The following is a 25,324-nucleotide window of genomic DNA, read 5'->3' as shown; positions in this document are numbered from 1 at the left end:
TTATGCAAAACTTAAGTGCAACATCTTACATTTATGCAACACAATCACAAGTCTGGGTGAACCTTGTCTTAAATTGCTTCATGTTGTTTATTTAACGAAATAAAAGTATTGTCCCATTTCTTTTTAACTTTACTCACACGCACGTTAGGAGAAATGTGACGCGTGCTCGCTAGAATTCTATAATTTTAACCAGCCAATAAGAGCAAGGGTTCGGCCACGAAATTTCGAGCAGGACCGAAATGGTTCGTTTCGGCCGAACTTTTTACAGCTGAGAGCGACGTCGTTTTGCGTTATTTAGTTTGGTTCGGCGCTCATGTGACCACCCCTTAACACAGATGCATGACTCCTCTACATACTGTATGTACTCCTTTGGTAAAAACAACCTTAGTCCTACTCCAGTTGATTGATGCATAATCAATTGCATGTTTTATTTTGGTGTTACCTTATGACAGCTAAACTTGTCTTTTTCCACATAGTTTATGTTGAAACTGATACAAAAACAAATTTCAATAAGATAGGAAATCAAAATCTATTCTCATATATGAGAATAAATATGAGGCCGTGCCTTATGAGGGTCTGCATTTGCATATACAAAGAATTGAATTGTTTCACCTTCATTACAGAGCATCTAACTAGGCACCCGCTTCCTGTAAGATTACACAATTTTTTAAATACTGGGTGTTCTAATAAGAATTGTAAATTTAATGACTAAATGACAAAAATTACTTTCTATATAACTGATGTAAAATTTTGGTGTAAGAAAAACTACGATTTGCAGTCATCTGTATAGCATAAATAGTATGATGCTCTTCATCAAATATAGAGCTGGCACCTTGACCATCAGCCATGTAAGATAATTATGTGAACCTAATGAGCAAGACAATGCCCTAGCTCCAAACATCCTGAGCATAGCGGCCCTTTTGCTGTAGTCTTTTGATGTAGTCCTCAGCTTCCTGAGAACTTTTATTGCCTACGCCTGTGATAACATCAATCAGGCATTTGTGAACATCTCTAGCCATATTCCTGGCATCACTGAAATAAAACAAAAACAAATATATTCCCAAAAATGGAAATGCTTTTTTAACAACAGAGCTCACATTAATACAAGAATAGCGCCACGAATACCTATGCTTAAGCATATGTGTTCTGTTATATATACTTCTCCAATGAAATAAAATTAACAAACAATTTACTATCTTTGAAATTCAGATAATCACTGCAGTCCTAAAAACCGAAGTTCACATGCATATGAAGTCGTCGTGTTCATAGCACTTAGTTACTGACTTATTGTAAACACTTGCAACCAGCCGACTGACTTAGCACAAATTCGTTGGCAGGTCATGTTCACGTACAGCCCAGCTCAGTAATTGATTTCAAAGGGGTTTGCAATCTTGTAAGAACAACATTCAAACTTGAATAGGCATGATGGCACAAATTTTGATATGAAATTCTTATGCACCCGTATGTTAACTTAGATAAGAGGGATTTCAACAGTTTAATTCGATGATGATAAACCAACAAACATACAAGTATGTCACTCTGAAGGCAAATTAGTAAGTAAGAGCATCCACAGGGAAGTAATGTGCAACTATTTTCATGTGTTCAGAGTGGGTGATTTGCTATAGGGTGGTTCTCAGACCTACCCGCACACATAGATGTGGCCCCCTTCCTCTAAAACAGTCCATATCTCCTCCTTGTTTTTGTTCATCAGGTGTTGAACATAAACCTTATCTTGCTGGTCTCTGGAGAAGGCCAGATGCACCCTAGTCAGAGTACCATCTTGCTCGTACTTCTCTATCTGCAGGCAACAGTAAGACTAGCTGGTAGATGGCCATCTCAAACTCTGGCACTCTAATCATACGCAAGCTCAGCAACTTGATAAGCAAAATGGTCTCCCAGTCTCAATACTTGTCAATGACATTTTTGAATAGCTGATTAAATACTTCAACTGATATGCAGTTTAACATTGATCTATTTGCAAGCTATTGTAACAATGCAAGCTCATACACGAATGAATGATAAGCTGTCAGTCTGTTGAGTTGCAACAAAAATATTGGCAAAGGTAGATGATATGAGAAGGTGGAGACAGAAAAGTGCCTTTCATGAGGCTAAATCGGGCATAATCTTACCTCATCTTGGTAGATGTAATCCTCAGCCATTTTTCGACACCCAAAGTACAGAATCATATCTCCGATCCTCTTTCCTGAAGTCAATGTTAATAAATTTAAAAGAGCTATACCGCTATCACAATAATTAGATGAGACTTGTTACCATCACAAAATCTTTTTTCATTAGGTGACAGGATCAAGTCGCTCTTCAAATATTTATCACCAACAAAGTGACAAGATTCTGCAGGTATTTAAGACCAATAGTGGCAGCTTGACCAATTATAGAACTAACTTATAGCAAACAAACCTGTACAACCGCTAAACTGAGGTAACGATCAGTCGAAAAATAGGAAATGAAGCAAAACAGTTACATACACCGTCACAACTAAATTAATAAGTTATCATCATAGTTATAGTAAACCCTTGATATGCAATAATCAAAATAAGTGAGGCCTATAAATAGGATGACGCAACGTCATGGTGATGTGTAAAGTGAATCAGTTGATCTATGAATTCCTATTGACTTGGCACTAAAAACTGCACAATTATTCCATAGTTTGTGCATCTGAGACTGCATATTTTATTGAAAATATATAAAACTGACTTTGGATGAGAAAAGCAAGAATCTTACACACATGGTGATGAATAATACCAATGATTTAAAAGGTTCTACATCATTGATAATACAAAGAGTGACCAAATAGAAATTAAACTAATAACAAACTAATGAATCAAATGAGATTTAGAAGCAGTTAAGCTGGACCACTGTATTAAACACCTATTAGACATGACTGAAAATAACTAGACTAGATAGTTTTTGTCTAAGGTTGGTTAACTAGATTCCTGCTTTGAAGCGGCATAGTGTATTCCGATTTTAATATAGCAATTACATCCAGATCAATACAGTTAGCATTAGGACTTAGGTGTGATATCTGCTTTTATGAGCAGTGCTCGAAGTGCAGATCTAAAGCACTGCGCATCGAGTTATTGTTGTAGCCACCCTTAGATCATATCTTGGAAAACAGAATCTCAATGTGATCCTGGTTGATCTTAAAGGTTAGGAAGTAGGTAGTTAATGTAAGGGTAGTTGCTGAAAAGATATTGAGCAATGCCGTGTACAGATTTGGCTGCTGACTCAAAACCAATGATGGTTTTCCTATTATTTTCCACTAGCAGCTTTCCGCTTGGTGTCTTTAATTCGCATAGATAGCTTATGATATTGTTGGTAACTTCTTGTTTTGAGTTGAAGTTCTGTCTTGTTATGGGCAATTCAGAATATACATGGGGTTTTGTAGTCTTCTATGATGACATTTCACCAAGAATTTGGTCTTATTGTTACGTTTATGACTTGAAAACTAGCATGACAAGCATGCTTTCACTACTAAACTCATTGCTGAATTGAAGGCTCTGATGCTGTGATGCATATCACTGCAACGTAACGTCGTGAAAACAACAGCCAATTACCGTATGTGCCTCACTTTTGCTCCATTGTAATGATAGCTATTCGACAATCTAGGGTTTACTATATCTATGGTTATCACATTCACAGAATTAAAGAGATGTTCAACACTATAAGCTTGCAGGTAATAATGATATTAATTGTAATGATAACAAGTCATGATGTAAATAATAGTAACCTCAACGGTTGACTTGCAACAAAATTCACATTTCAGTTATTTGGTATCAAAAGGTTCACCATGTCTTACTCTGCTGTGTTGTAGGGGTAAAATATGTGGAAATGTGATTACAAGCTCTTGAAAACTAAAAAACACACATTTAATCGCAGCCATCACGAAAACGCCGTAGGTTGGAATCCCTCTCTAAAACGGCTCAAATGGGACGTAGTTAAACACGATGTGCTTCTGTTTACACTTTAATGCAACCTCATTCATCGATATATTTTCACAAATATACTTCACGCATTCAATAAAACCATGTCTATTGTCTTCACGCATTTATTTCATCGTCATAGTTATGCTGTCACTTTCAGCACTGATATCCTATAACTTACCGTAAAAATTCGTTTAATTTTTTAACCTTAGCTCGAAGGACTCTATATCATTGTCTGATAAACATGACGAGCCTGTTGGTCACCTGTGATAATCGAAAAATGCTGCAGAAATTATTCGCGAAGTATGGGTCACATGATCAGATTACAACTAGATGATTAGACCAAGCCGAAACAAAACTGTTACGTAGCGAACATCTATATTTGATACGAGATCTTCAGTAAAACCCGAAGTGTTTGTCATAAACTAGTGCTACGAGAAGTTTTATATTGAGCCTTTTATTGGCCTTTCAATTTCATGAGAACATCACGTGAAAAAACAATAACCAAATGTAATGACTACGTCAGAGAAATAAACTGATTCCGATCTACGGCGTTTTCGTGATGGCTGCGATTAACTGTTCATTTTTGAGCTTTCAAGAGCTTGCAATCACATTTCCACATATTTTGCACCTACGACACAGCAGAGTAAAACATGGTGAGCCTTTTGATACCAAATAACTGTAATGTGAATTTTGTTGCAAGTCAACCTTTAAAGGTCTAAAATGTTTCTTGCTAGCAAGGTTAAACAAGAGTAAAGTGTATAAGTGTATACACCCAACTGATAGATACAAACCTTGCTTTCTCTCATTATCTCTGCTCTGGATGAAACCCCTGAAAGGAGCCAATCCAGTGCCAGGACCGACCATAATAACTGGAGTGGTTGAACGGAATGGTAGCCTGAATTGTGATTTCCTAACCTGCAAGTGCAATCGGTTAGTAATTACCGTAAAATAGGTTGGAAATCAATTAGCACCTGGTATAAACCACGAAGAACAAAAGCAAAGACGTGGGTTGCAATAAAAAGACACTGCTTGTGGCCGCAGAAATGCGTGTTTTGACTGTAGTCCAAGAAAAAGAAAGCAATGACATCAATCACAGTAACCCAATATAGACATCGTTTCGTCACTAAATATCTGATGTAACTATTCATAGACTATAATACTGCTCGTTGGGTCCAGCGCAGGAATGTACACTATATTTATTTTGTACAGAAATTGCTATTAAAATCTTTTTAATGTCTACACCTTTTTGCTTCACGCAAGAAATGGGCCAAACGACAAGTTTAGGCGTATTAAAGCTAATTTATAGAATTCTTCTGTCATTGATACATTTGCTGCCAAATAAGATGCGCTTTTGTGTCCAATATTTAACCTTGTATGTAAAGTTTATAATGACCAATCAAAGTGATCCACAAAATATAACTTCAGTGTTTTGAAATCTTTCTTATTTCCATCAGCATAATAAAAATAACGTTCATGTTGTGCTTATGCATGGTTTGCAACATAATGATTTGTTTTAAACGAAAATAAATTTATTATACGAAAATAAATTTATTATACAAAAATAATTTTGTACGCAAAATATAAGTATGTAGCTAAAATTATTTAAACACTATGTCATGGAACATGGGACGATATTAAAAAAACCCCACTGCACGGGTGACGGCTTTTTGTAATGACTGGCAAAGTACCTTTCTTGGTTTTGCTTCCTTGCTGACCAAGTAAACTATTATATTTTAAACATCATAGCGCCATGATTAGATGAAAGAGAGCAATTTAGTCTGTAAAAATTAGGAAACACAGTTTCCTTGTTTAAAATGAAATAATAAAGAATCACCTCAGAACATGGTTTGAGTACAACAAAATGTTTATTACTTAAAATTATACTTTTAATACTGCTATAAAATTTAACTTTACAACCGCTTGTTTTTTATTTATAAAACTGTCAAAAGTCAAATCTTTATTCTATCAATAACATGGAAACCAATTACTTATCTGATAGAATTAATATGCAAGCTTTTGAATACCTTCATCTACATGTACTTTTATCATACTTGTAGCAAAACCGTCACCTAACATGAGATAACTAGTCTTTTTGTTACACAAAAAATAATCAACGTTATTTTTAGAGCGGCTTTGTTATATTAAAAGCGTATTAGTTTAGTGAATGCTCAGTCTATCATCAATATTTATAAACAATACTATAACATGGGATGCATCAGTAAAATAGGAGATATGTGAACAATTTAAACGTTCACAAAACTTTCAAATGGACCACATTCTAACATTAGACTCTGACAACTTTAACTTATACATGTACTTTAACCTGTTCAAAAGGAGCCTCAGCAACTTACATAAATGGGCACAGTGGGCTTTAGGGATTCAATAGGCAGTCTAGTTGAGAGATATCTTGTTGCTACACCTTTCATTGCCACACCAATTCTCGTCTCATAGTCAACAAGAACAGCCGTGATATGTATAGATGTAGGATGCTCCTACGAACAACATATCTCACCATTTCAAACCATAAAAGATAATATTCACCTAGCAGTAAAGTGTATTTAGTCAGTCTAAAGATAATATTCACCTAGCAGTAAGGTGTATTTAGTTAGTCTAAATATAATATTCACCTAGCAGTAAGGTGTATTTAGTCAGTCTAAATATAATATTCACCTAGCAGTAAAGTGTATTTAGTCAGTCTAAATATAATATTCACCTAGCAGTAAGGTGTATTTAGTTAGTCTAAATATAATATTCACCTAGCAGTAAGGTGTATTTAGTCAGCCTAAATATAATATTCACCTAGCAGTAAAGTGTATTTAGTCAGTCTAAATATAATATTCACCTAGCAGTAAGGTGTATTTAGTTAGTCTAAATATAATATTCACCTAGCAGTAAGGTGTATTTAGTCAGTCTACATATAATATTCACCTAGCAGTAAGGTGTATTTAGTTAGTCTAAATATAATATTCACCTAGCAGTAAGGTGTATTTAGTCAGTCTACATATAATATTCACCTAGCAGTAAGGTGTATTTAGTCAGTCTAAATATAATATTCACCTAGCAGTAAAGTGTATTTAGTCAGTCTACATATAATATTCACCTAGCAGTAAGGTGTATTTAGTCAGTCTAAATATAATATTCACCTAGCAGTAAAGTGTATTTAGTCAGTCTAAATATAATATTCACCTAGCAGTAAGGTGTATTTAGTCAGTCTAAATATAATATTCACCTAGCAGTAAAGTGTATTTAGTCAGTCTACATATAATATTCACCTAGCAGTAAGGTGTATTTAGTCAGTCTAAATATAATATTCACCTAGCAGTAAAGTGTATTTAGTCAGTCTAAATATAATATTCACCTAGCAGTAAGGTGTATTTAGTTAGTCTAAATATAATATTCACCTAGCAGTAAGGTGTATTTAGTCAGTCTACATATAATATTCACTTAGCAGTAGGGTGTATTTATGCTGGCTACATCACCGGAAGCATAGATACCACAAAGACTAACCCGTATGTACGTAACTCAAGTGTGAATATTTATAAACATTTGATCGATAAAACGCGAAAACAAATGCAATGGTCAGAAGGATATTGTGAATAGCACACTAATAGGCACCAAAAAGACATTCAAAAAAAAAAGAATGTGTTAAAAGCCTGTCCGTACAGTCGTACAACATACCAACATAGGCTGTCTCACACACCGGTGTAAGATTATTAGTGTACCAGCAAAACAAACATGAATATAACTTATAAAACTGTCCAAATTCAGCTGACTTGTAAGTTATGGAGCTCTGGCTACAAACCTTGGGAGAGGATGAAATAGAATAATAACGAGCGTGCAGCCTTGGCAGCAGTTCACAGAGGTGGTCTAGTGGTGGCAGCAAACTAGGTATGCTTTCTAGTATTGCTAGAATGTGCCGATGATCATCCAAGATAAACTCGTGGTAGGCTTTCTATAATAAAATACAAGTATACTACTTAATACAGTCAACACACTGATCTTAAAAACATTATGCTAGCAAATATTATGCAAAACATTTCACTGTACACAGTTACACTTCTCTAACTGAATATACAGTCAAACTCGGATAACTCAAACTTCACGGGATCGAATAAAAATGTTCGAGTTATCAGAGCGTTCAAGTTATCAGAGCACTGTCATAAGTGCATGTATTTATCAGTAAATACATGTACATATACAAACTATATATACAAACTATATATATACAGTGAAACATGGATAACTCGCCCTCGGATATAGCGAACACATGGTTAACTCGAATGGATTTGCTTGGTCCGTTCCCACGCAATGATAAATGGCTCTATATAACTCGAACTCAACACTGTTAATTCGAACTGTTTTTTGCCCAACGGCTACCGAAACGGTTGCTATCGCTTTAGAAAATCACTTTATTCCAAGCCATAGAGGTAAACCTCAACTTTTCGTAATTCATAAGCGTCGTTATTACCACCATCGGCAAAATATTTTTGTCAACGACTTTTCTAAAGGTTTGGTGAAATTTGATTTATACCAAACATCCGCGTAGCGATCGCCCTTCGGAAGCGAGGTAAAGTGAGGTAATCTTTGCATAAACTTCAAGAAAAATCGGCAAAATTGATCGTGGGTAAAACGCTCAAAAGAAAAAGATGTCTTTTCTTTTGAGCATTTCAACAACGATTAAGTTTTGCCAATGTCAATCTAAAAAACGTCCCAGCAATAACATCACCTCAAACAACGAACCAATCTCAAGTGATAGAAAAATCTCTATACTTTTTGATAAAAACGTTTTAAACTTTACATTAGAAGCATTTAATTTGAAACAAGCCATTTGTGCTTTTGATTTATATTACAGATTGTATATGTACATGTATCTACTAATAAATAAGTAAATACATGGACTTGTGACAGTGCTCTGATAACTTGAACGCTCTGATAATTCGAACACTTTTGCTCGGTCCCTTGAAGTTTGAGTTATCCGAATTTCACTGTATATATATATATATATATATATATATATATATCAAAAACATAGATCGCTTGTAAGTTGAAGGGCCTCTCATGCAAAAATGTTTATAATTTTATAAAAAATCTTATAACATAAAATAACAGCATCTCATATGACACCAGTGTAACAAGGTGTTTATTATCAATATCCTTCATAATTCACCTAATAGAAGTGACAACAATGTTCATCCCTTCTTTTAACAGACAATTAATGTTTAATTTAATCTTGTCATAAAACCCGTATTTTTGAATTTATTATATCTCAAAAATGAGAGCTGGTCAGTCTTTTTTGAGGTGATATTTGGGTCCAGCACATAAAACTTGGTGGGAAATAGCTAATTTGATTAGGAAAGCAAAAGATCTTGAAAAATTTCTTGCCCGTGTGATCAATACTTTTAATAGCCTTCAAGATTCACTTAGCAGATGTAATAATAATGTAATGATCATCGCTACTTGTAACAATCGAATTAATATTTAAACTATATTGCATCACAATTCGAAGTGGGATATCAGTTGACTATAGGCAGTACCTTGCCTTCATCCGTTGAAGAGGACATAAGGAGCAACTTTTCTTTATCGGTTGAGTCAGAGCAATACTCAGCCAGGTCCTTGAGAATGTGAGTTCTTGGACGGCTTGTAATGTCGAGGTAATGAGTTAGTGCTGTTCTGTATGAACACGGATTAGGGAATGGATGCTTTTTGCTTGCTTCTTCTGCCAACATATAGCCACATAAATGATAGGCTGTCTTTTTTCTTGGCACAAGCAGATAATGACTTTCGGATTTACGTAGGAAAACAGAAGCATTAACTGGCCAGTGGCCACACCTGTCGCTAATTATAGCACTACCAACACAAACGAATAACCAGTATCACCATTTATATTATTATTGGCTGTCTGTCCATCTCAAAGCAGTCTTATTCTCTGATTAGCTCAGTTGGTTAGAACATCGGTCCAATAAGCTGAATGTTATGGGTTCAAGCCCCATATTGACCAACATTTCAATCATCTCATTACCGTAAAACCTCTAATTGAACGCCACCTTCATTTGAACGCCACTTCAATTTGACCATCACCATAGGAGGGTTGAAAAATACAGCGTCACCCTTTATTTGAGTGCATATTATTATATTATTTGATATTCTTTGATCTTCACAAACCCATAGTAGCAAGTGATCAGTAGAAGTGTCCACAAAAATCGTACTAAGAATTACTAAGTTACATCAATAATAAATAATTCTTTCGTTGTTTCTGTTCGTATCGAAGTCCGTTTTCTAACTTCGAAGCTTTACAGTTTTGCGTTAAAATTCTTAAAAGCAACACCATAGAAATAATTAGTAACTGTATCAGGTTAATAGTAGTTCCTTGTTCAATGCGGCTTTGCTACTTTAATGTACATGTATAGGAAAAATGGTTTAAATTTACGATGATATATGAGCGACTAGTAATAGGCTAAAAGTTGTGCATAGCGCCTATCCGGCTAAAAGTTAATCAATATTTGTGCGAAACGCAAAGTGTAAAAGTTTTGCTCGGCTATAAAAAATTTGAACAATAATATCGACTAGTTCAGCTGCGCAGAAGAAAGGTTGAGGTCAGAAGACATTGTATCGTGGAAGGTATTGAGCAGCCAGAAGGTGATGTTCGTTCCATCGAATGCAACAACCCGGACGCAACTGGCTGAGCAAACGATGCAAATATTTTTGTTTCAGGTTTGTTAATTTTGTTTTTGCATATATTTTAAATATGGTTTATTTATGTCACTTGTTCTTGAATATTCATTTGTAGCATTTGATAAATTATTATTATATAACTTTTAAATTTGCATGTTTATAGCATATTATTAGATAGCATCCTTACAGTTATCTTAACTTGGCTCACAATGGATTGATGTGCCTAACTCCTCTTCTATTGTACATAAAAAGCCAGTTTTAGCTGCAAACTGTAGTAAACATATCAATAAGTGCAATGAATTTTTACACAACAGTGTTAAATATAATCATACAACGGAAATATGCCTTCAAATTTAGAATGAAATAAAAAATTTAAAGCTCCAACAAATTACAAAGCAAGGCACAAGCTATAATTTCATCACTGGTTAGTTGCAAGCAATAGATATCAACTGGTAGAGATATTTCTCAGTTTCTCAATGCATATTTATTAAAATATCTTTGACAAGTTCGAGGTGAGTTAGCAGATTTATCGCAACCAAAAGGAGGAGAGTGCAAATTATACGCGCAATTCGCTTTGCCAATAAAAGGGTTAAATTTAGCTTCTCAAAAATTCTGAAAAGCTATTTGAAAAATACAATGTCAGCCTCTATTTGAACGCCACCTCTTTACACTATTAAGAAAAGGTTAAAAAATGTACAATTTTTCTATGATTGGCAAAAAATGGTATATTTAAAACTGCTAGTGTAACAAAAATAAAAAGTTTTGACATCCATACTGCACTTTACCATTTCTACTATGTCAAACATTGATTGACAATTCACCTTCTATTAATGACGGATATGTGATTCCTCTTGAAACAATCTCAAATGAAGTTGAATTCAGAAAGAATTACCATGGAAGTTGTAATCTATCCAATGAGAACCACTCATTTCAATGCATCAAATGAGCATGAACTAGTTTTCATTCATTAATTACAAAGGCTTATGAACGAAGAGAGTGGCAGTTTAAAACAAGTACTTCAGATAATCCTTTTTATTTCAAGTTTACTTATAATCAAGTCGAATGATAGGGGTAGCAGTATCATCTACTCTTGTGCCTATTCACCCGACCTTACCAAACATTTTCCATCCATTGCCTTAGCTCAGTAGGCTGCTGGAATGCTGCTAGACACTCACCATCGATATTGTCTAACGAAAAGACTGTGTCCAGGTCTACCCCAAGCCTTTCGCCAATCTTTTCAACGAGCTCTGAGTCGTTCACGGGATACACAGCCACATGGTCTCCCGCTTCATACCGTATCTTAGAGCCAGTGATGTCTAGCTCTATATGCATGCATGACCTCTCTCCACCCTTGTGCAGCTCTTTGTTCACACTAACTTGAGCCATGAAGGGATTCTTTGCATCAAACGGCCTAAAAATTAAATGGCGCATTGTGTTTGATGCTGTCTAGAAAACATATACAGTGAAACACGGATAACTCAAACTTCAAGGGACCGAGCTGAAGTGTTCGAGTAATTAGAGCGTTCAAGTTATCAGGACAATCGTAAGTGCACGTATTTATCAGTAGATACATGTACATATACAAACTATATATCAATCAAAAGCATAGATTGCTTGTTGCAAGTTAAAGGGTCTCTCGTGTGAAGTTTTAAATATTTTTAATCAGAAAGTATAGATATTTTTCTATCACTTGAGATTTGTTTGTTGCTTTAGGTGATGTGACTGCCATGACGTTCTCAGATTAAAATTGGCAAAACTTGATCGCGGTTAAAACGCTCAGAAAAAATACATACGTATTTTTCTACCGAGCGTTTTAACCAAGATCAATTTTGCAGTAAGTCAGTTATTACAAAACTGCTTTACTATTAAAAACCCATTATCAATTTTGCCGATATTACTTTAAAGTTATCCAAATTTTACCTTGCTTTTCTTGCATTCGGAGGGCTTATCGCTAAGCGGATGTTTGGTAAAATTTGATTTTTGCAAACCTTTAGAAAAGTCGTTAATGAAAATATTGGCCGATGTTGGTAATAACAAGGCCTAAGAACTACTAAAAGTCGATGTTTATCTCTATGGCTTGGAATAAAGTCATATTCTAAAGCGATAGTAACAACCGTCTCGGTAGCCGCTTGGGAAAAAACTGTTCGAGTTAACAGTTTCAGTCGAGTTATCTAAAGCCATTTATCATTGCGTGGGAACCGACCAAGCAAATCCATTCGTGTTAACCATGTGTTCGATATATCCGAGGGCGATTTATCCGAGTTTCACTGTACTCTTAAAGTGAACTTTATATGCAATACCAAAGATGACTAACAAGAAAAAACAAAAGATGGGAGGAGTCACTCGAAAGAGTTGTGATGAGCAAATGACTCCTCACGCACCATGTAGCAGAAAAGTCCAAACAAGGAGCTTAATCCCCGGCTAACTCTTAATTCACCGATGTCCAACATCAATAGAACGTAATAATAAAAATAATGATGTACATTGAATACATGCTTTAAGTGAATAATAATTGAATAATAACAGTAATAAGATTGAAAGCTGTTTCATTTTTCATACGCAGCATGGCAAATGTTTAATCGGCGTGGTTTCGTCTCATTTAACAATGGTATGTAGATAACTTGATAAGCAACACATGCCATTCCATTCACTCCAGCTCAATGCTCAATAACTACATATATAACTGGCCTTGACAGTAACTAGACTCAAAAGCAGCAGCTATCTCAGCTTTCATGTTTAATGTCTGAGAAGTTTTTTTCTAGCAAAAAGTTAATTTACACAAAAGCTGCTTACGGTTTCTGGGTCTTAAATGAGTTGAGTCGAGCTGGCTCGCCATGGAATATCTTTTCTGGTGCAAGGGTCTGCTCATGAAGAGTCAGTGTAAACTGCCTTAAACTAACATCCTCACCAGTAGCTTCTATTCCAAACCTCTCACAGACCGCCGGCCAAAACCTCTCTCTCCATGATACAAAATCTTCCTCAATGCTAAAACAATGATGCCAATGTTGTGTGTAGAAATGCAATGGCAATCACTTGAGGTGATATTCATAATTGCTTAAAGACGAGGTCATTCATATATGCTTAAAGACGAGGTCAAGTGAGTTCATATTCGAATATTTCATGTTGCTCTAGCCTAGAGTGAGAACTATTGTAAATTTTATTTCATTTACTCATGTTTTTACTAGCATTGTAATAAACTTGGTAACATGAGATAACTCCAAATAAAAAGTAACATTACTCATAAGAGATAAAAACTAGTGCCACGTTGATTGCTTCTGTTGTGGATAGACAATGTACTTAGAAATCAACACTTTCAGTCTTTGCCATTCCATGTTTGAACTCTTCACAAAATGCAAAAACTTGCAAAATATGTTACCTAGCTTTAACAGCATGGATATACAGAGCTGTTACTGCACGGATATACAAAGCTGTTACAACATGGATATACAGAGATGCTACAGCATGGATATACAGAGCTGTTACAGCACGAATATACAGAATATCTGGTGAATATCAACAGTGAATATCTGGTATGAATATCCAGGTAAACGTTCTGGAGCTTACCACCCAGCACATTCATAGTGTTATTTAATTAAAATCTCATCATCACTCCTTATTTTATTCATACAGAAAACATAATATTGCAGCACCTTGGAGTGAATCCTGTTAACTGAGAGAGATTGGTGCGCAACAATAACTGTGTCGCAGGAGATCATGATGGAAAAAACTGATGCAACCTATTGCTCTTAGCATGTGGGGCAATTTTTTTCACAACCGCATGCTAGTTTTTATATGTAATCACAAAAGATGGACCAGATGTCTGATATCTAAAATAAATGCTAGCTTACTGCGATAGGAAACAAGCTATCAATGTGCAATGATTAACCTTCATAATGAAAATATTTCATGTCAATCACATACATGTAACTTTAAAGGTTGACTTGCAACAAAATTCACATCACAGTTATTTGGTATCAAAAGATTCGCCATGTTTTACTCTGTTGTGTGGTAGGTGCCAAATATGTGGAAATGTGATTAAAAGCTCTTAAAAGCTCAAAAACAAAAAGCCGCCGTAGATTGGAATCTCTTGATTTCGATGACCTATCCGCGCTGTATGGTTATTGTCTTGTCACGTGATGTTCTCGCGTGAATTGAAAGGCCAATAAAAAGCTCAATATCAAACTTATCGTAGCAATAGTTTATGATAATCACTTCGGGTTTTACCTAAGACCCCGTATCAAATATAGATGCTCGCTACTTTACAGTTTCGGCTTGGCCATTCCGTTCGACTATTCATGTCTGAGTTGCGATCATAAAAAATGTCAAATTCTGAAGAGTTAAGACCCTGGCGTTTCGAGCCTGACGCTCTATCTGAAGAAGATCCTCAACAGAATCAAACCTCCCAGCAAGTAAGCACCGCCACTAGCCAGCTCTTATGTGCCAAGCTAGCTAGTAGTAATAGTTTTAGCTTGAGAGTGATAGAACGAATATTATTATATATGATTTTAATGATGATAATTATCGCTTCAATATTGCGAAAAAATAATTACAGATTTTTCTCGAATGACAACATTAACAATTTTAATATTTAAATCTAGTGCTGCACTGATATACTGTTGGATAACATCGACCTGATGTATTAGCTATGGTTGCATAGACATATCTGTTCATTTCTTTAGGAGCTAATACCACCGGCTACAGAGTGGTGTGCCTGCGAGCGTTGTCAAGACATGCCATCTCTTCCTGAATGTTTGTGCTGCCATTATGCTGAGTTTTCGCATTGTCTCCTTGACCGAGGGGAGCATGAATGCCTGCGTATGCATCCTGGTGTAAACGAATTTGTGGCGTCTGCACCCCTTGAGTTGAGGTGGAATAATTACCTGCGATATCATAGTGAGTTGGATATTCATTTAATGCCAACAACACCAAGGCTATGCTAATGTGTCAAGCATTATCTACAATTCTTGTGTTACACATTTAATGCATCACTTGAACACACATATTCTGGACTCGTGGAACACAAGGAGAACTGGTATATTTGGCTTGTACACTTACTACAGTAGAGAGTGTATTAGTTTTATGATTTTATTATATAAAGATCGAGATTATTTTGATGATCAGCAATTATTGTTTTTCAATAGTTGTTTTGGTAGATAATCTATTCCCATTTGGAGAGCCATCGCCAAATGCTCGGAAAAGGTTGTGTGCATACCGCAATCTTGTGTTTTGGTTTATGCCGCAAATCTTGTTTGCAAGTCTGCAAACTCTTCTTCATCATCCGTTGGTGGGAAAAGAGCCCGAATCTTAGACACCAAGCATGCAGGTAGAGGCCGTCGCTCACGGCGACAAATTTGCGGCATAAGCCAAAACACAAGCTTGCAGTATGCACACAACCTTTGTAACAACATCCGTTGTAATGGACCTCACTCTCAGGCCGTGGGAAATTAGATCGGACTGGCATCGCTTGAAGCCTTTCAGCTCCATGGTGTTAGAGCTGGTGGTCTCTGTTGACTGCAAAGTAAAGAAAGTTACGACCAACAATTACTTTCACATTATTTGAATGAACTATTTAGCTAGATGAGCAACTTCATGTTTATGTATTGATAACTACTAAAAAATTTGGGTTTTTGTCAGGCTGTGAAGTAAAAACTGTCAAAGTTTTACCTTGACAAGATGGCTGCTGACTATTAAACCGCAGCTCTGATCCATCATAGTGTAGGCTCTGTATAGTGCGCAATGCCCCGGACTATCGCATCTACCGTCACCTGCCAAATCAAGCTCCCAATCGAATGCTGCCATCAATCGAATGATGCCATCAATCCCTCGTTATGCAGGGTGTACTGCTCAGCAATACACTGTAATATATTGTAAAACTTCATTATACAAGATTAATTTGTATCATTATCATTAGTCTAAGAATGTAGAATCCTCTTCCCCCTTTTTGTGCTATATTATGATGAAGAATCAGAATTTTGAATTATAATATATTTTGCTTGAAGGATGACATATTTTCATTTCAAAAAAAAAATTGTTTCTAAATGTTGTTATTCAATTAGTGTGCCAAGCTTTTACTCACATTTTCCAAGTTTATGAGTAAATATTAACACTCACACCATGTAAGTATTCTCTTTGTTGGTAGAGGCAAACGCTGTGGCTTGGTATTGCGATGTTCAGGAGCGACAGAAAACGGAGGTTCTGCGTAAGGCATCCGCCAGAAAAGAGTGATGCAGCTGCCAGCAGGAGGTTGATGACGTGAGCTCTGTTCACCCTGGCAGTTGTTTCCCAAGTGTACGATCGGTGACAGGAGGCACATGTAACCTTGAACTCTACCCATCCGCCTTCTCGCACCATCGTGAATGAGCAGGGGAGGGCGCAGGTGTGACAGTGAAATAGTCGCTGGAGTGCTGTCACACTTACTATTATTTTCTCCTCTTTGAAGGAGGATTCGGTTCTGAAATCACAACACAATAGTTGACTTGCAATAAGATTTGTACAATATCATTTCCTGTTATTATATCATATTTGCTTGATCAGAAAAAGAATAAATATATAGCCATGCAATCATGACACAGATTTTACAAAACCCTATCAGAATCCATGATATTGTAAACATAAAATGTGAGTAATAACTCTATGGATATTTTTTATATTTTGTCAAGTTTGGTTTAGTTCAGCTCTATCTTACATGTAATTGGAGAGCGTTTGATGCTGGCCAACATAGCGCTCAAACTTTTCCCAGTCTTCAGTGGTTGGCACAAACTCTTCATCTAATACTAATAATAATCAACTAATAATATTAATATGCTATTAACGATGATACCAGAAAATGACAATAACTATTTTATATAACATATCTATAAGTGAGTGGGGTTAAGAAATTTGGCGAAATTAATCGTGAAACAACATTATTTTATCAATTATATATTAATATATTACGTTTTACAGATAGATATGCAGTATGAATTAGTTTTGTTATTATAATAAGAATAATACACGTAATTAAAAAGATAAAATACTAATAATATAATATTACAATTAAATGACATTAATATTGTTATATTAAATATAGATTAATACAGTACAATTAGGAGAATACTAGATAATAACCCGAGTTACAACTACTAATACAAGTAGTTCATAAAATAAATTACTTACGTGCTTTGGTGATATGTGGAGTATGCAAACAGGTTAGAAAACATGTCGTCTTTGAACTGGCGAAAACAAAGGTAAGAGTAAGCAGGCGAATAAATAAAGTTTGTCACATCCAGCTTCACCCAGTTGCTCCACGCCCGGTGAAGGTCTGGTCTTTTCTCAGCTCTTGGCCAAAAAAAGGTGCTTCTCAGCTTGGCAGCTGCACAAACACTATGCGGTGCGTTAGACATTATGACGAATTGAAATAAACAAGTTTAATATGAGATAGCGTGTTTGCTATTTGCGATAGATCAAACTTGAACTGAAACTAACATTATCTGATCATGTGACTTACAATTCCCGCTATATGGCGCGAAAAATTTCTACAGCATTTTTCAACCATCATAGCGGACCAAAAGGCTCATCATTTTTATCAGAGAATGATATGCAATCGTTCAAGCTAAGCTTAAAAAATTAAACATATTTTTATGCTATGTTTTGATATATCAGTGCTCAAAGTTGCAGCATTACGATGCCGATAAAATAGACGCGTAAGAACAATAGACATGGTTTTTATCGCAAGCGTGAAGTATATTTGTGAAAATAGTTCGACGAATAAGGATGCATGAAAGTGTAAACATAAACTATCTCGCACACATTTTAGCCGTTTTAGCACACATACGTCACATTTTAGCCGTTTTGGAAAACGAATCCAAACTAGGGCGGTCTCGTGTGGCTGCGATTTTCTGTTCGTTTTTTAGCTTTTACGAGCTTTTAATCACATTCCCACATATTTGGCACTTACAACACAATAGAGTAAGACATGGCGAATCTTTTGATACCAAATAACTGTAATGTGAATTTTGTTGCAAGTCAACCTTTAAAATTTATTTCCTTAATTAGGAAAACAGCCAGGTACCCTCTAGTCAGCACCCAAATCATTCCCTATGTAAATAGCAGCAGTAAGACGCAGTGCCCGTATCACATGACTCCTGACTGCCAATAGCTAACCACTAGCCAGTCAGGTCCGATGTGAAATGCTGAGATGTTAGTATATTGATTAGAGGAATTCCAGGAAATGCGATGCATGTTTAACATGTGTAACGATTGAGGAACGTGTCACTCCCTACGGAGTCTAATAGAGTCTAGTATTTAGTTGGGAAGACTTACTAATACGTCAAGTCTCTGACTGAGACAAGGACTATAGAGACAAAGTAAACAGCTTACTTGGAATCGTCATCACCGAGCCCACACTCAAATACCCTTGTAGCCTGAAGCTTCTCCATTCGTTCATCAACGAATAAAGCCATGGCATTGTACTGTTCATATGTTTTGTTCCCCAAGCCAAACACCTAGCGAGTTGCAAAAATACAAAGCAAATGCTAATGCATTTATAGAACTGCTTAAGATTACAATTGAAAGCATAACTTGCCAATAAAAAACACCATGCATCTATCTTTGGCCTGCATTAAAGGTCACAGAACATTAAAGGTCACAGAGTGCAAACTTATGAAAAATTCACATCCTAATGTCAACACGATTCTCTCCACTGATGATTAGCCTTGTAAGGAACAAGTATGAAGGGTATTACCAAATTTGGAAGTTTTACCACTCGTGATGTAACCAAGAAACAAACATGGTATTTCACTACAATGAAGTGGTATGAGTCATGACAAATTTACACTTTCATCACTCGGATCACAGCACAGATAATGGCATTGATACCAAACATTGCGCACAGTAGTGGCTCTAGAGAACAAGGACACATGAAGGTCACTCACTGCATAGTTAACACCCTCTAAATCCTGGTCGCTTTGCAGCCACTCATATAATTCATGAGCATTATCAGTGGGGTCTCCTTCTCCATAGGTGGCCATCACAAATATAACAAGACCATTGTCTACATCCTTGAGAAGCTGTAGGTCATCCTGCAATCCACCCGGTAAAAAGTCTAAATGTAACACCTTGCCCATATACAATCGCTGCCTATGGCATACACGAAATTGCCTACAGCTACAAGTCTCGGATTGAGGGCCATAGAACATATTCTATGAGTATTGTGACCTTTTTGTTGCTGACAAGAAACTCAATCCAACAACTTAAATACAACTGGCTAATAATAGAAATACGAATGCATTGCGATCGACACAACCTCTTTTAGAATATATACAACGACAAGATGACTTGATGCGGAGTACTATGATCGAATTTACTTACACTCTACAGCTATAAAAACAGGTATAATACATAAAATAACATTGAGCACGCTTAAGCTTTGAAGGTGTCTGCGATGCAATGTGACAAACAGTTAAGAAATGCAACCAGGTTGCCCCTAGTCTCACCATGTCAAATTCTTCAGGATCAGCTGCCATGCCCTTCATTCCATATCGGTTACAATCTTTCGCAAGACGACCAGCAAATTCCTCGGCTGTCCCCGTTTGAGATCCGTAAAAAATGACGACATTTCGACCCTAAAATTTTATATAACTACAATAAATGTAGTTTCATTTTTTTTATTTACTCACAAATTTATACTCACATAAATTATACATACATAATGAGAATAGAAAACAGCTATGGTAAAAGCCTTACTTTAGTTTCATCTCCAACATTGAATAATGAAAAGAATTGTAAAAGGGTAATAAAAGGGTAATGAAAGGGTTAATCAAGAGTCGTATGACAAAGAGTCAATATGATTAGCGGTGGTTGCTTGCTCAGCATTGCGCAGCCAGGTGATAAAGGAGGTTGCTAGCGGAATGAGAGATCATGATGCAACAGGGTGATGATGTGTGACTGCCAAACTGCAAGCAATTGCCTACATGATTGATGATAAGCTCAAAATGCATCGGATTTACAACTTTTCCTATGGCATTTGGCTAGGTAGTTTTTATAGCCCGAATCCAGTGATCACATTCTGAATACAGTTACTACTGTTGATCAACACCGGAATGTTATTATGTAAAGCTTGTATAGTTGCTATATTGAACGCTAGCGAGCACTCTATCATCCCCCAAAGAAGGCGACTACCGAGTAAAGCTAATATTAATTTATAAGAAAAGTTTAAGGATTAAAATTCTGTTATCATTCCTCGAGCTATTATTCTCACAATATGTATGAACTAGTTATAAGTGAAAATATTTGATTACAAACTATGGAATAAATATGTATCATGGAACGAGGATGCGATGAACATTCGTTTAGTCTACAAGAATATATAAAGTTGGAATTATCTTATACATTTTGTTTTTAGCAATATGCAATCGATGCGATTGTTACACTACCAATCACATGGGAATGAATCTATGAAATTTCTATAGCATAAACCAAAACCGTTTTCACGTTTCAAAAAAGTTTTTTCACCAAACGTGTTTGCTATAAAGCAAATGTTCAATTATTATAGCCTTAAAAAATTATATTAGATAAGCATTTCAGGTCACAGCTTTTGCTGATGAATCAGCATGCATGTTTTTCATTTACTATCTACATGGACTCATCTGCTATACTACTTATTGGTAGACCCTTCGTGACTAGGCGTCTACCGAAAACAAGAAATAAGCACCATATTTTTCTTGAAATTGTGAAGAGTACGTAATTAGCACTCAAATGCTTTGAGTCTACCCCAATTGGGTACCTCTACGCGTATGGAGTTACAAAGCACCATTAACCTAACAATATCTATTGAATAGACTTGTAATGAATATGGTCACTTAATAACATGAAATAATTGAGCACAAGTACATCGAGCTTAGACCATTCTAACTATTCTGTACTACAGCTATGAATGTATATAGAATAAAGGATGAAATGTACCCAGCGATGCTACAAACCATGATGCAGACAAGAAAGTAAGACAACAGACTCACCGTTTTCTTCATTTTGCCTATGAATGACGGATCATACGATTGAGTTCTTTGAACAGTCCTGTAATGAACAGCCATATTCTCTACTAGTACCCATAAAGACAGCTTCTACATACACTGTAAATTGCCGTAAATGAGCATTTTTGGCTAACAACTTGCAAGCTACGAATAATAGTAATACGAGTTGAGTTGATTTCCAGTTTTATTTTATAGTAGCTCAAAACGGCCTAGTTCAAATTAACTGCCATGACAATCTGCAATGTTGAACTATATAAATTTTTGCGTTGAATAATCTTTCCATGTCATGCAAAATAGTGGCCTTCCACACAAATTTCATTATCTTGAATGACGAGCTGGAAGACGAATACAACTCTATAGTTTTGTGTATACAGCAATCCTTCGTAATCCGAGGGCTTTATGTTTCCGTCTCATCGACAAAATGAAGTTTTCGTGAAATACAAACTAGATATTTTTAAAAATGAGCCATAACGTGAATGTTTCAGAAAACTTAAACTGGTTTCGAGACTTCCGCAACTACTATACATCTACATGTATATGTCCTTCTAGATGCAGCTAAACTCGTACAGTAAACTGTATATATACAATACTGAAATCTGTCAAGGATTAATGAGAACTGAACAAAAAAGCATGGATGGGAGAGAATCAAAGAAGTGAAGTCAATGCGAAATATTTGTGAGCCAATCAGCATAAGGATAACAAAATGATGAAAAGCGCTTGATGGGCAATTCTCTGCAGACGAAGGAGGGATAGTCATAATACACTCGAAAGTTGAAAAGAGGTTTTAAAAGTTATTCTTGTAAGACATTCTATTTCATGACTGACACCAACCAGCTCGTCACAAAAAAATATCAACAAACTGTGCGCTCCAAATTCAAGCTGTAGTGATGACACTGTTTTGCTATATGTATTTAAACGAAGGACACCACAGGTGAAGAGAACGCCCTGGAGTCACATAGTGACAATAAAACATTTTTCTACTATAAACTGTATTGATTATCTAATTGATTAATTATAAAACACGAAAATGACTACGAATATCAAACTTAAGTTATCATTATGAACTAAAAATAAAAAACTCATGTGGGCTTAATATGGCAAAGCCATGGTTATAGCAAACTCACAATATCTGAAGCCGCAAAGTAGGAGTGATTACTGAACTAGGATTATTACGGGCGGCAAAAATAAATATCAAATTTGCTCAAACAATAATAAGTCATCGGCAGAGGAGTCTTCAAATGATCAACAAGAGACAAAGGATAAACAAAGGATATCAACAAAGAGTGGAGAGGCCAAAAGGAGTGGGAAGGCCAGAAAGAGGTGGAGAGACCAAAAAGGTGTGGGCAGGCTAGAATGGAGTGGGAAGGCCAGCAGGGTTAGAAGGCCAAAAAGGAGCGGGGAGGCCAGAAAGAGGTGGAGAAGCCAGGGTGGAAAGGCCAAAAAAGGGTGTGGAGGTAGGAAAAAGGTCAAAAAGGAGTGGGGAGGCCAGAAAGGAGTGAAGAGGCCAGAAAGGAGTGGGGAGGCCAAAAATGAGTGGGGAGGCCAGAAAGGAGTGGGGAGGCCAGAAAGGAGTGGGGAGGCCAGAAAGGAGTGGGGAGGCCAGAAAGGAGTGGGGAGGCCAGAAAGGAGTGGAGAGGCTAGAAAGGGTAGTAAAGCTGGAAAGAGGTGGGAAAGATGAGTGTTGAACTGGTTCACATGTGCTCATTCAGACGGTAATTCGATAGGCTGCGTATAGAAAATGCAAAGGGTATTTAGGTGTTTAAACAATAGCAAACCATACACTAACTTTTACAGACCAACTAAAACTTACTAGTCTTCAAAATTTTAGTGCAATAAAAAACTAGAGACAAAACAAATTCTTTGACTAACCGAATACCGGAACACTTACAAGGGTTGAAGACGCTTTATTTCTGTAAATTCTGGCTTTTTCTTGGTTCTGATAAAAAACCAATACACACAGAAGCCAACCACTCCACTAATAACAAACAAGTCCAGCATACTGAACATGCTGTCATCTCCAGTCACGGTCTCAGAAGCTTCGTCAGCCATTTGGCTCAGTCCTAAAATCAAACGAAGGGAATCAGTAAGCTAATCAGGGAGCTAACTAGCTTAGCAAGGTAATGAGACTTTGCGTGTTCCTGTCATTAGGCTTCAAATAATATTTCTAAAAAGTAACTGCAAATAATGCAAAGTATAAAGATGCTGTAATAAAAATCCTTTAGGAGTATTTGTATAAAATACAAAAATTTAATGTGTAACCGGACTGAGGTTGTTTTAAGTTTTGTAACGCGCAAGTTTCAGCACGAATTAATGAACAAAGAGTGTCAAAACAATGGAGACTCAAGGAATAGGTATGATAGGAGAATTGTGGACTTTCACATTTTAGCTGGGAAGACAATATTGGCATAAATATGAAATAACTAGTCTGTTTATGAAAGCAAGTACTTAGATGGACAATCGAAAAACTTCATTATTTAACATTAGAGCTGCACTATTATTACGGTAACTAATGATGTAGCATAATTATGTTTTATACAAGGTAACCAATTCCTGATTAAATACAGAATGCGGCACAGTTTAACAACTGAAAGTGATTGGACATTGGTATTTGGTAGCAAGGACTTTGACAGAACACGTAAAAAACATCAATTTGCAGATTAATAAATATTTAGAGTATCAATTTTAAAGCTTCGAAAGGGTACACAAGTAGCAGTAACTCAACTAGCAATTTCCTAGCAAAACAATAAATGATTGATAAATTACTCTGTTAACGACTTATTGACAACCAAACAATTTCCATGTGTTTTAGGACTACTCTTGCAGGAACATGAAACGAGAGATGACAAAACATTCAACTAGCACATACTAAACTAAAGGAGTACAGCATAAATATACCGTAGGTTGCTGTCGTACAGACTAGCCTTAACCATGCATGATATAAGGTATGACCAATAGTATAGCAATACTACCAAAGAATGTTTCTTGGTCCTACTGCGTGACAAAAATCATTGACAAGTAAATTATATCAGACAACAGATAATCAGTGTAAAAAATAACTTGCCGTTGTGATATGCCCATACGTAATATATCTATAATACTAAAATTAAGGGAACGCATGTTGGTCTAAATGCAACACCACTGTGGTAGGAAATATACTATTATGTATTACCGTAAAAGCAGTTTCACTCCGAATTTTGGGTATATAAGATACTATCGCATATACGAATGCGAGCTTAATTTATTCTAAAACATCGGTTTTTATAACAAGCTGCAACCTGCACAATCTATCCGCTTCTTGAAACGTCATCGACTCTTTGGTTGGTCCAATTCGACTGTTAAATATTTTAGACTTTCGCCCTCCGTCTATTAGCGAGCACAATATAAAAATAACGTTGAATACGAACATAGACGCTGGGTTTTTAGATTTTGTGGGCGGTTAAAGTTGGCCGACACGGCATAGCAACAACTACTGTAGCTATATGGTATATGTACTTCGTGCCAAGTCCAAATACTTCGGCCGGTGAAACCTAAGCCAGTTTTGTGAACCCACAGGCTAAACAAATCGGCCGACACCAGGCTCAATATAATTAAAGGCTGTGATTTACACAAATGAAACTAACTCCATAGACACATTTAACAATATTTACCAATCTGTTGTGTCTATGGAAGTGCAATTGCAGACTATAGAACGTGGTGCTAAAA

The 25,324-nt window shown here is 36.1% G+C and overlaps 1 protein-coding gene across 1 annotated transcript; it reads right to left on the bottom strand.

Annotated features, from left to right (window-relative positions):
- Positions 1-413: 413 nt before the first annotated feature.
- LOC137392268 (NADPH--cytochrome P450 reductase-like) lies at positions 414-24,925 on the bottom strand. Its single transcript, XM_068078934.1, has 15 exons — positions 24,792-24,925; positions 23,511-23,682; positions 21,608-21,665; positions 20,087-20,215; positions 19,526-19,672; positions 18,972-19,096; positions 13,407-13,598; positions 11,789-12,024; positions 9,476-9,657; positions 7,744-7,893; positions 6,293-6,433; positions 4,733-4,856; positions 2,130-2,203; positions 1,644-1,798; positions 414-1,032 (listed from the first exon to the last, which is right to left on the bottom strand). Exons 2-15 carry the CDS (start codon positions 23,669-23,671, stop codon positions 888-890), a joined length of 2,019 nt encoding a protein of 672 aa, XP_067935035.1. The 5' UTR covers positions 23,672-23,682; positions 24,792-24,925; the 3' UTR covers positions 414-887.
- Between the last annotated feature and the right edge of the window lie 399 nt (positions 24,926-25,324).

This window comes from Watersipora subatra, chromosome 3 (genome assembly GCF_963576615.1).
Source record: "Watersipora subatra chromosome 3, tzWatSuba1.1, whole genome shotgun sequence".
NCBI lineage: Eukaryota > Metazoa > Bryozoa > Gymnolaemata > Cheilostomatida > Watersiporidae > Watersipora > Watersipora subatra.
This window is presented reverse-complemented; position numbering and strand designations above follow the sequence as displayed.

Coding starts and splice junctions, on each gene's coding strand:
- LOC137392268 (XM_068078934.1), bottom strand. CDS start 23,671: ATGGCTGACGAAGCTTCTGAGACCGTGACTGGAGATGACAGCATGTTC. Junction 4,857..6,292: donor AGCCCACTGTGCCCATTTAT/GTAAGTTGCTGA, acceptor TTGCACTTGCAG/GTTAGGAAATCACAATTCAG. Junction 2,204..4,732: donor AGATAATGAGAGAAAGCAAG/GTTTGTATCTAT, acceptor CATTGACTTCAG/GAAAGAGGATCGGAGATATG.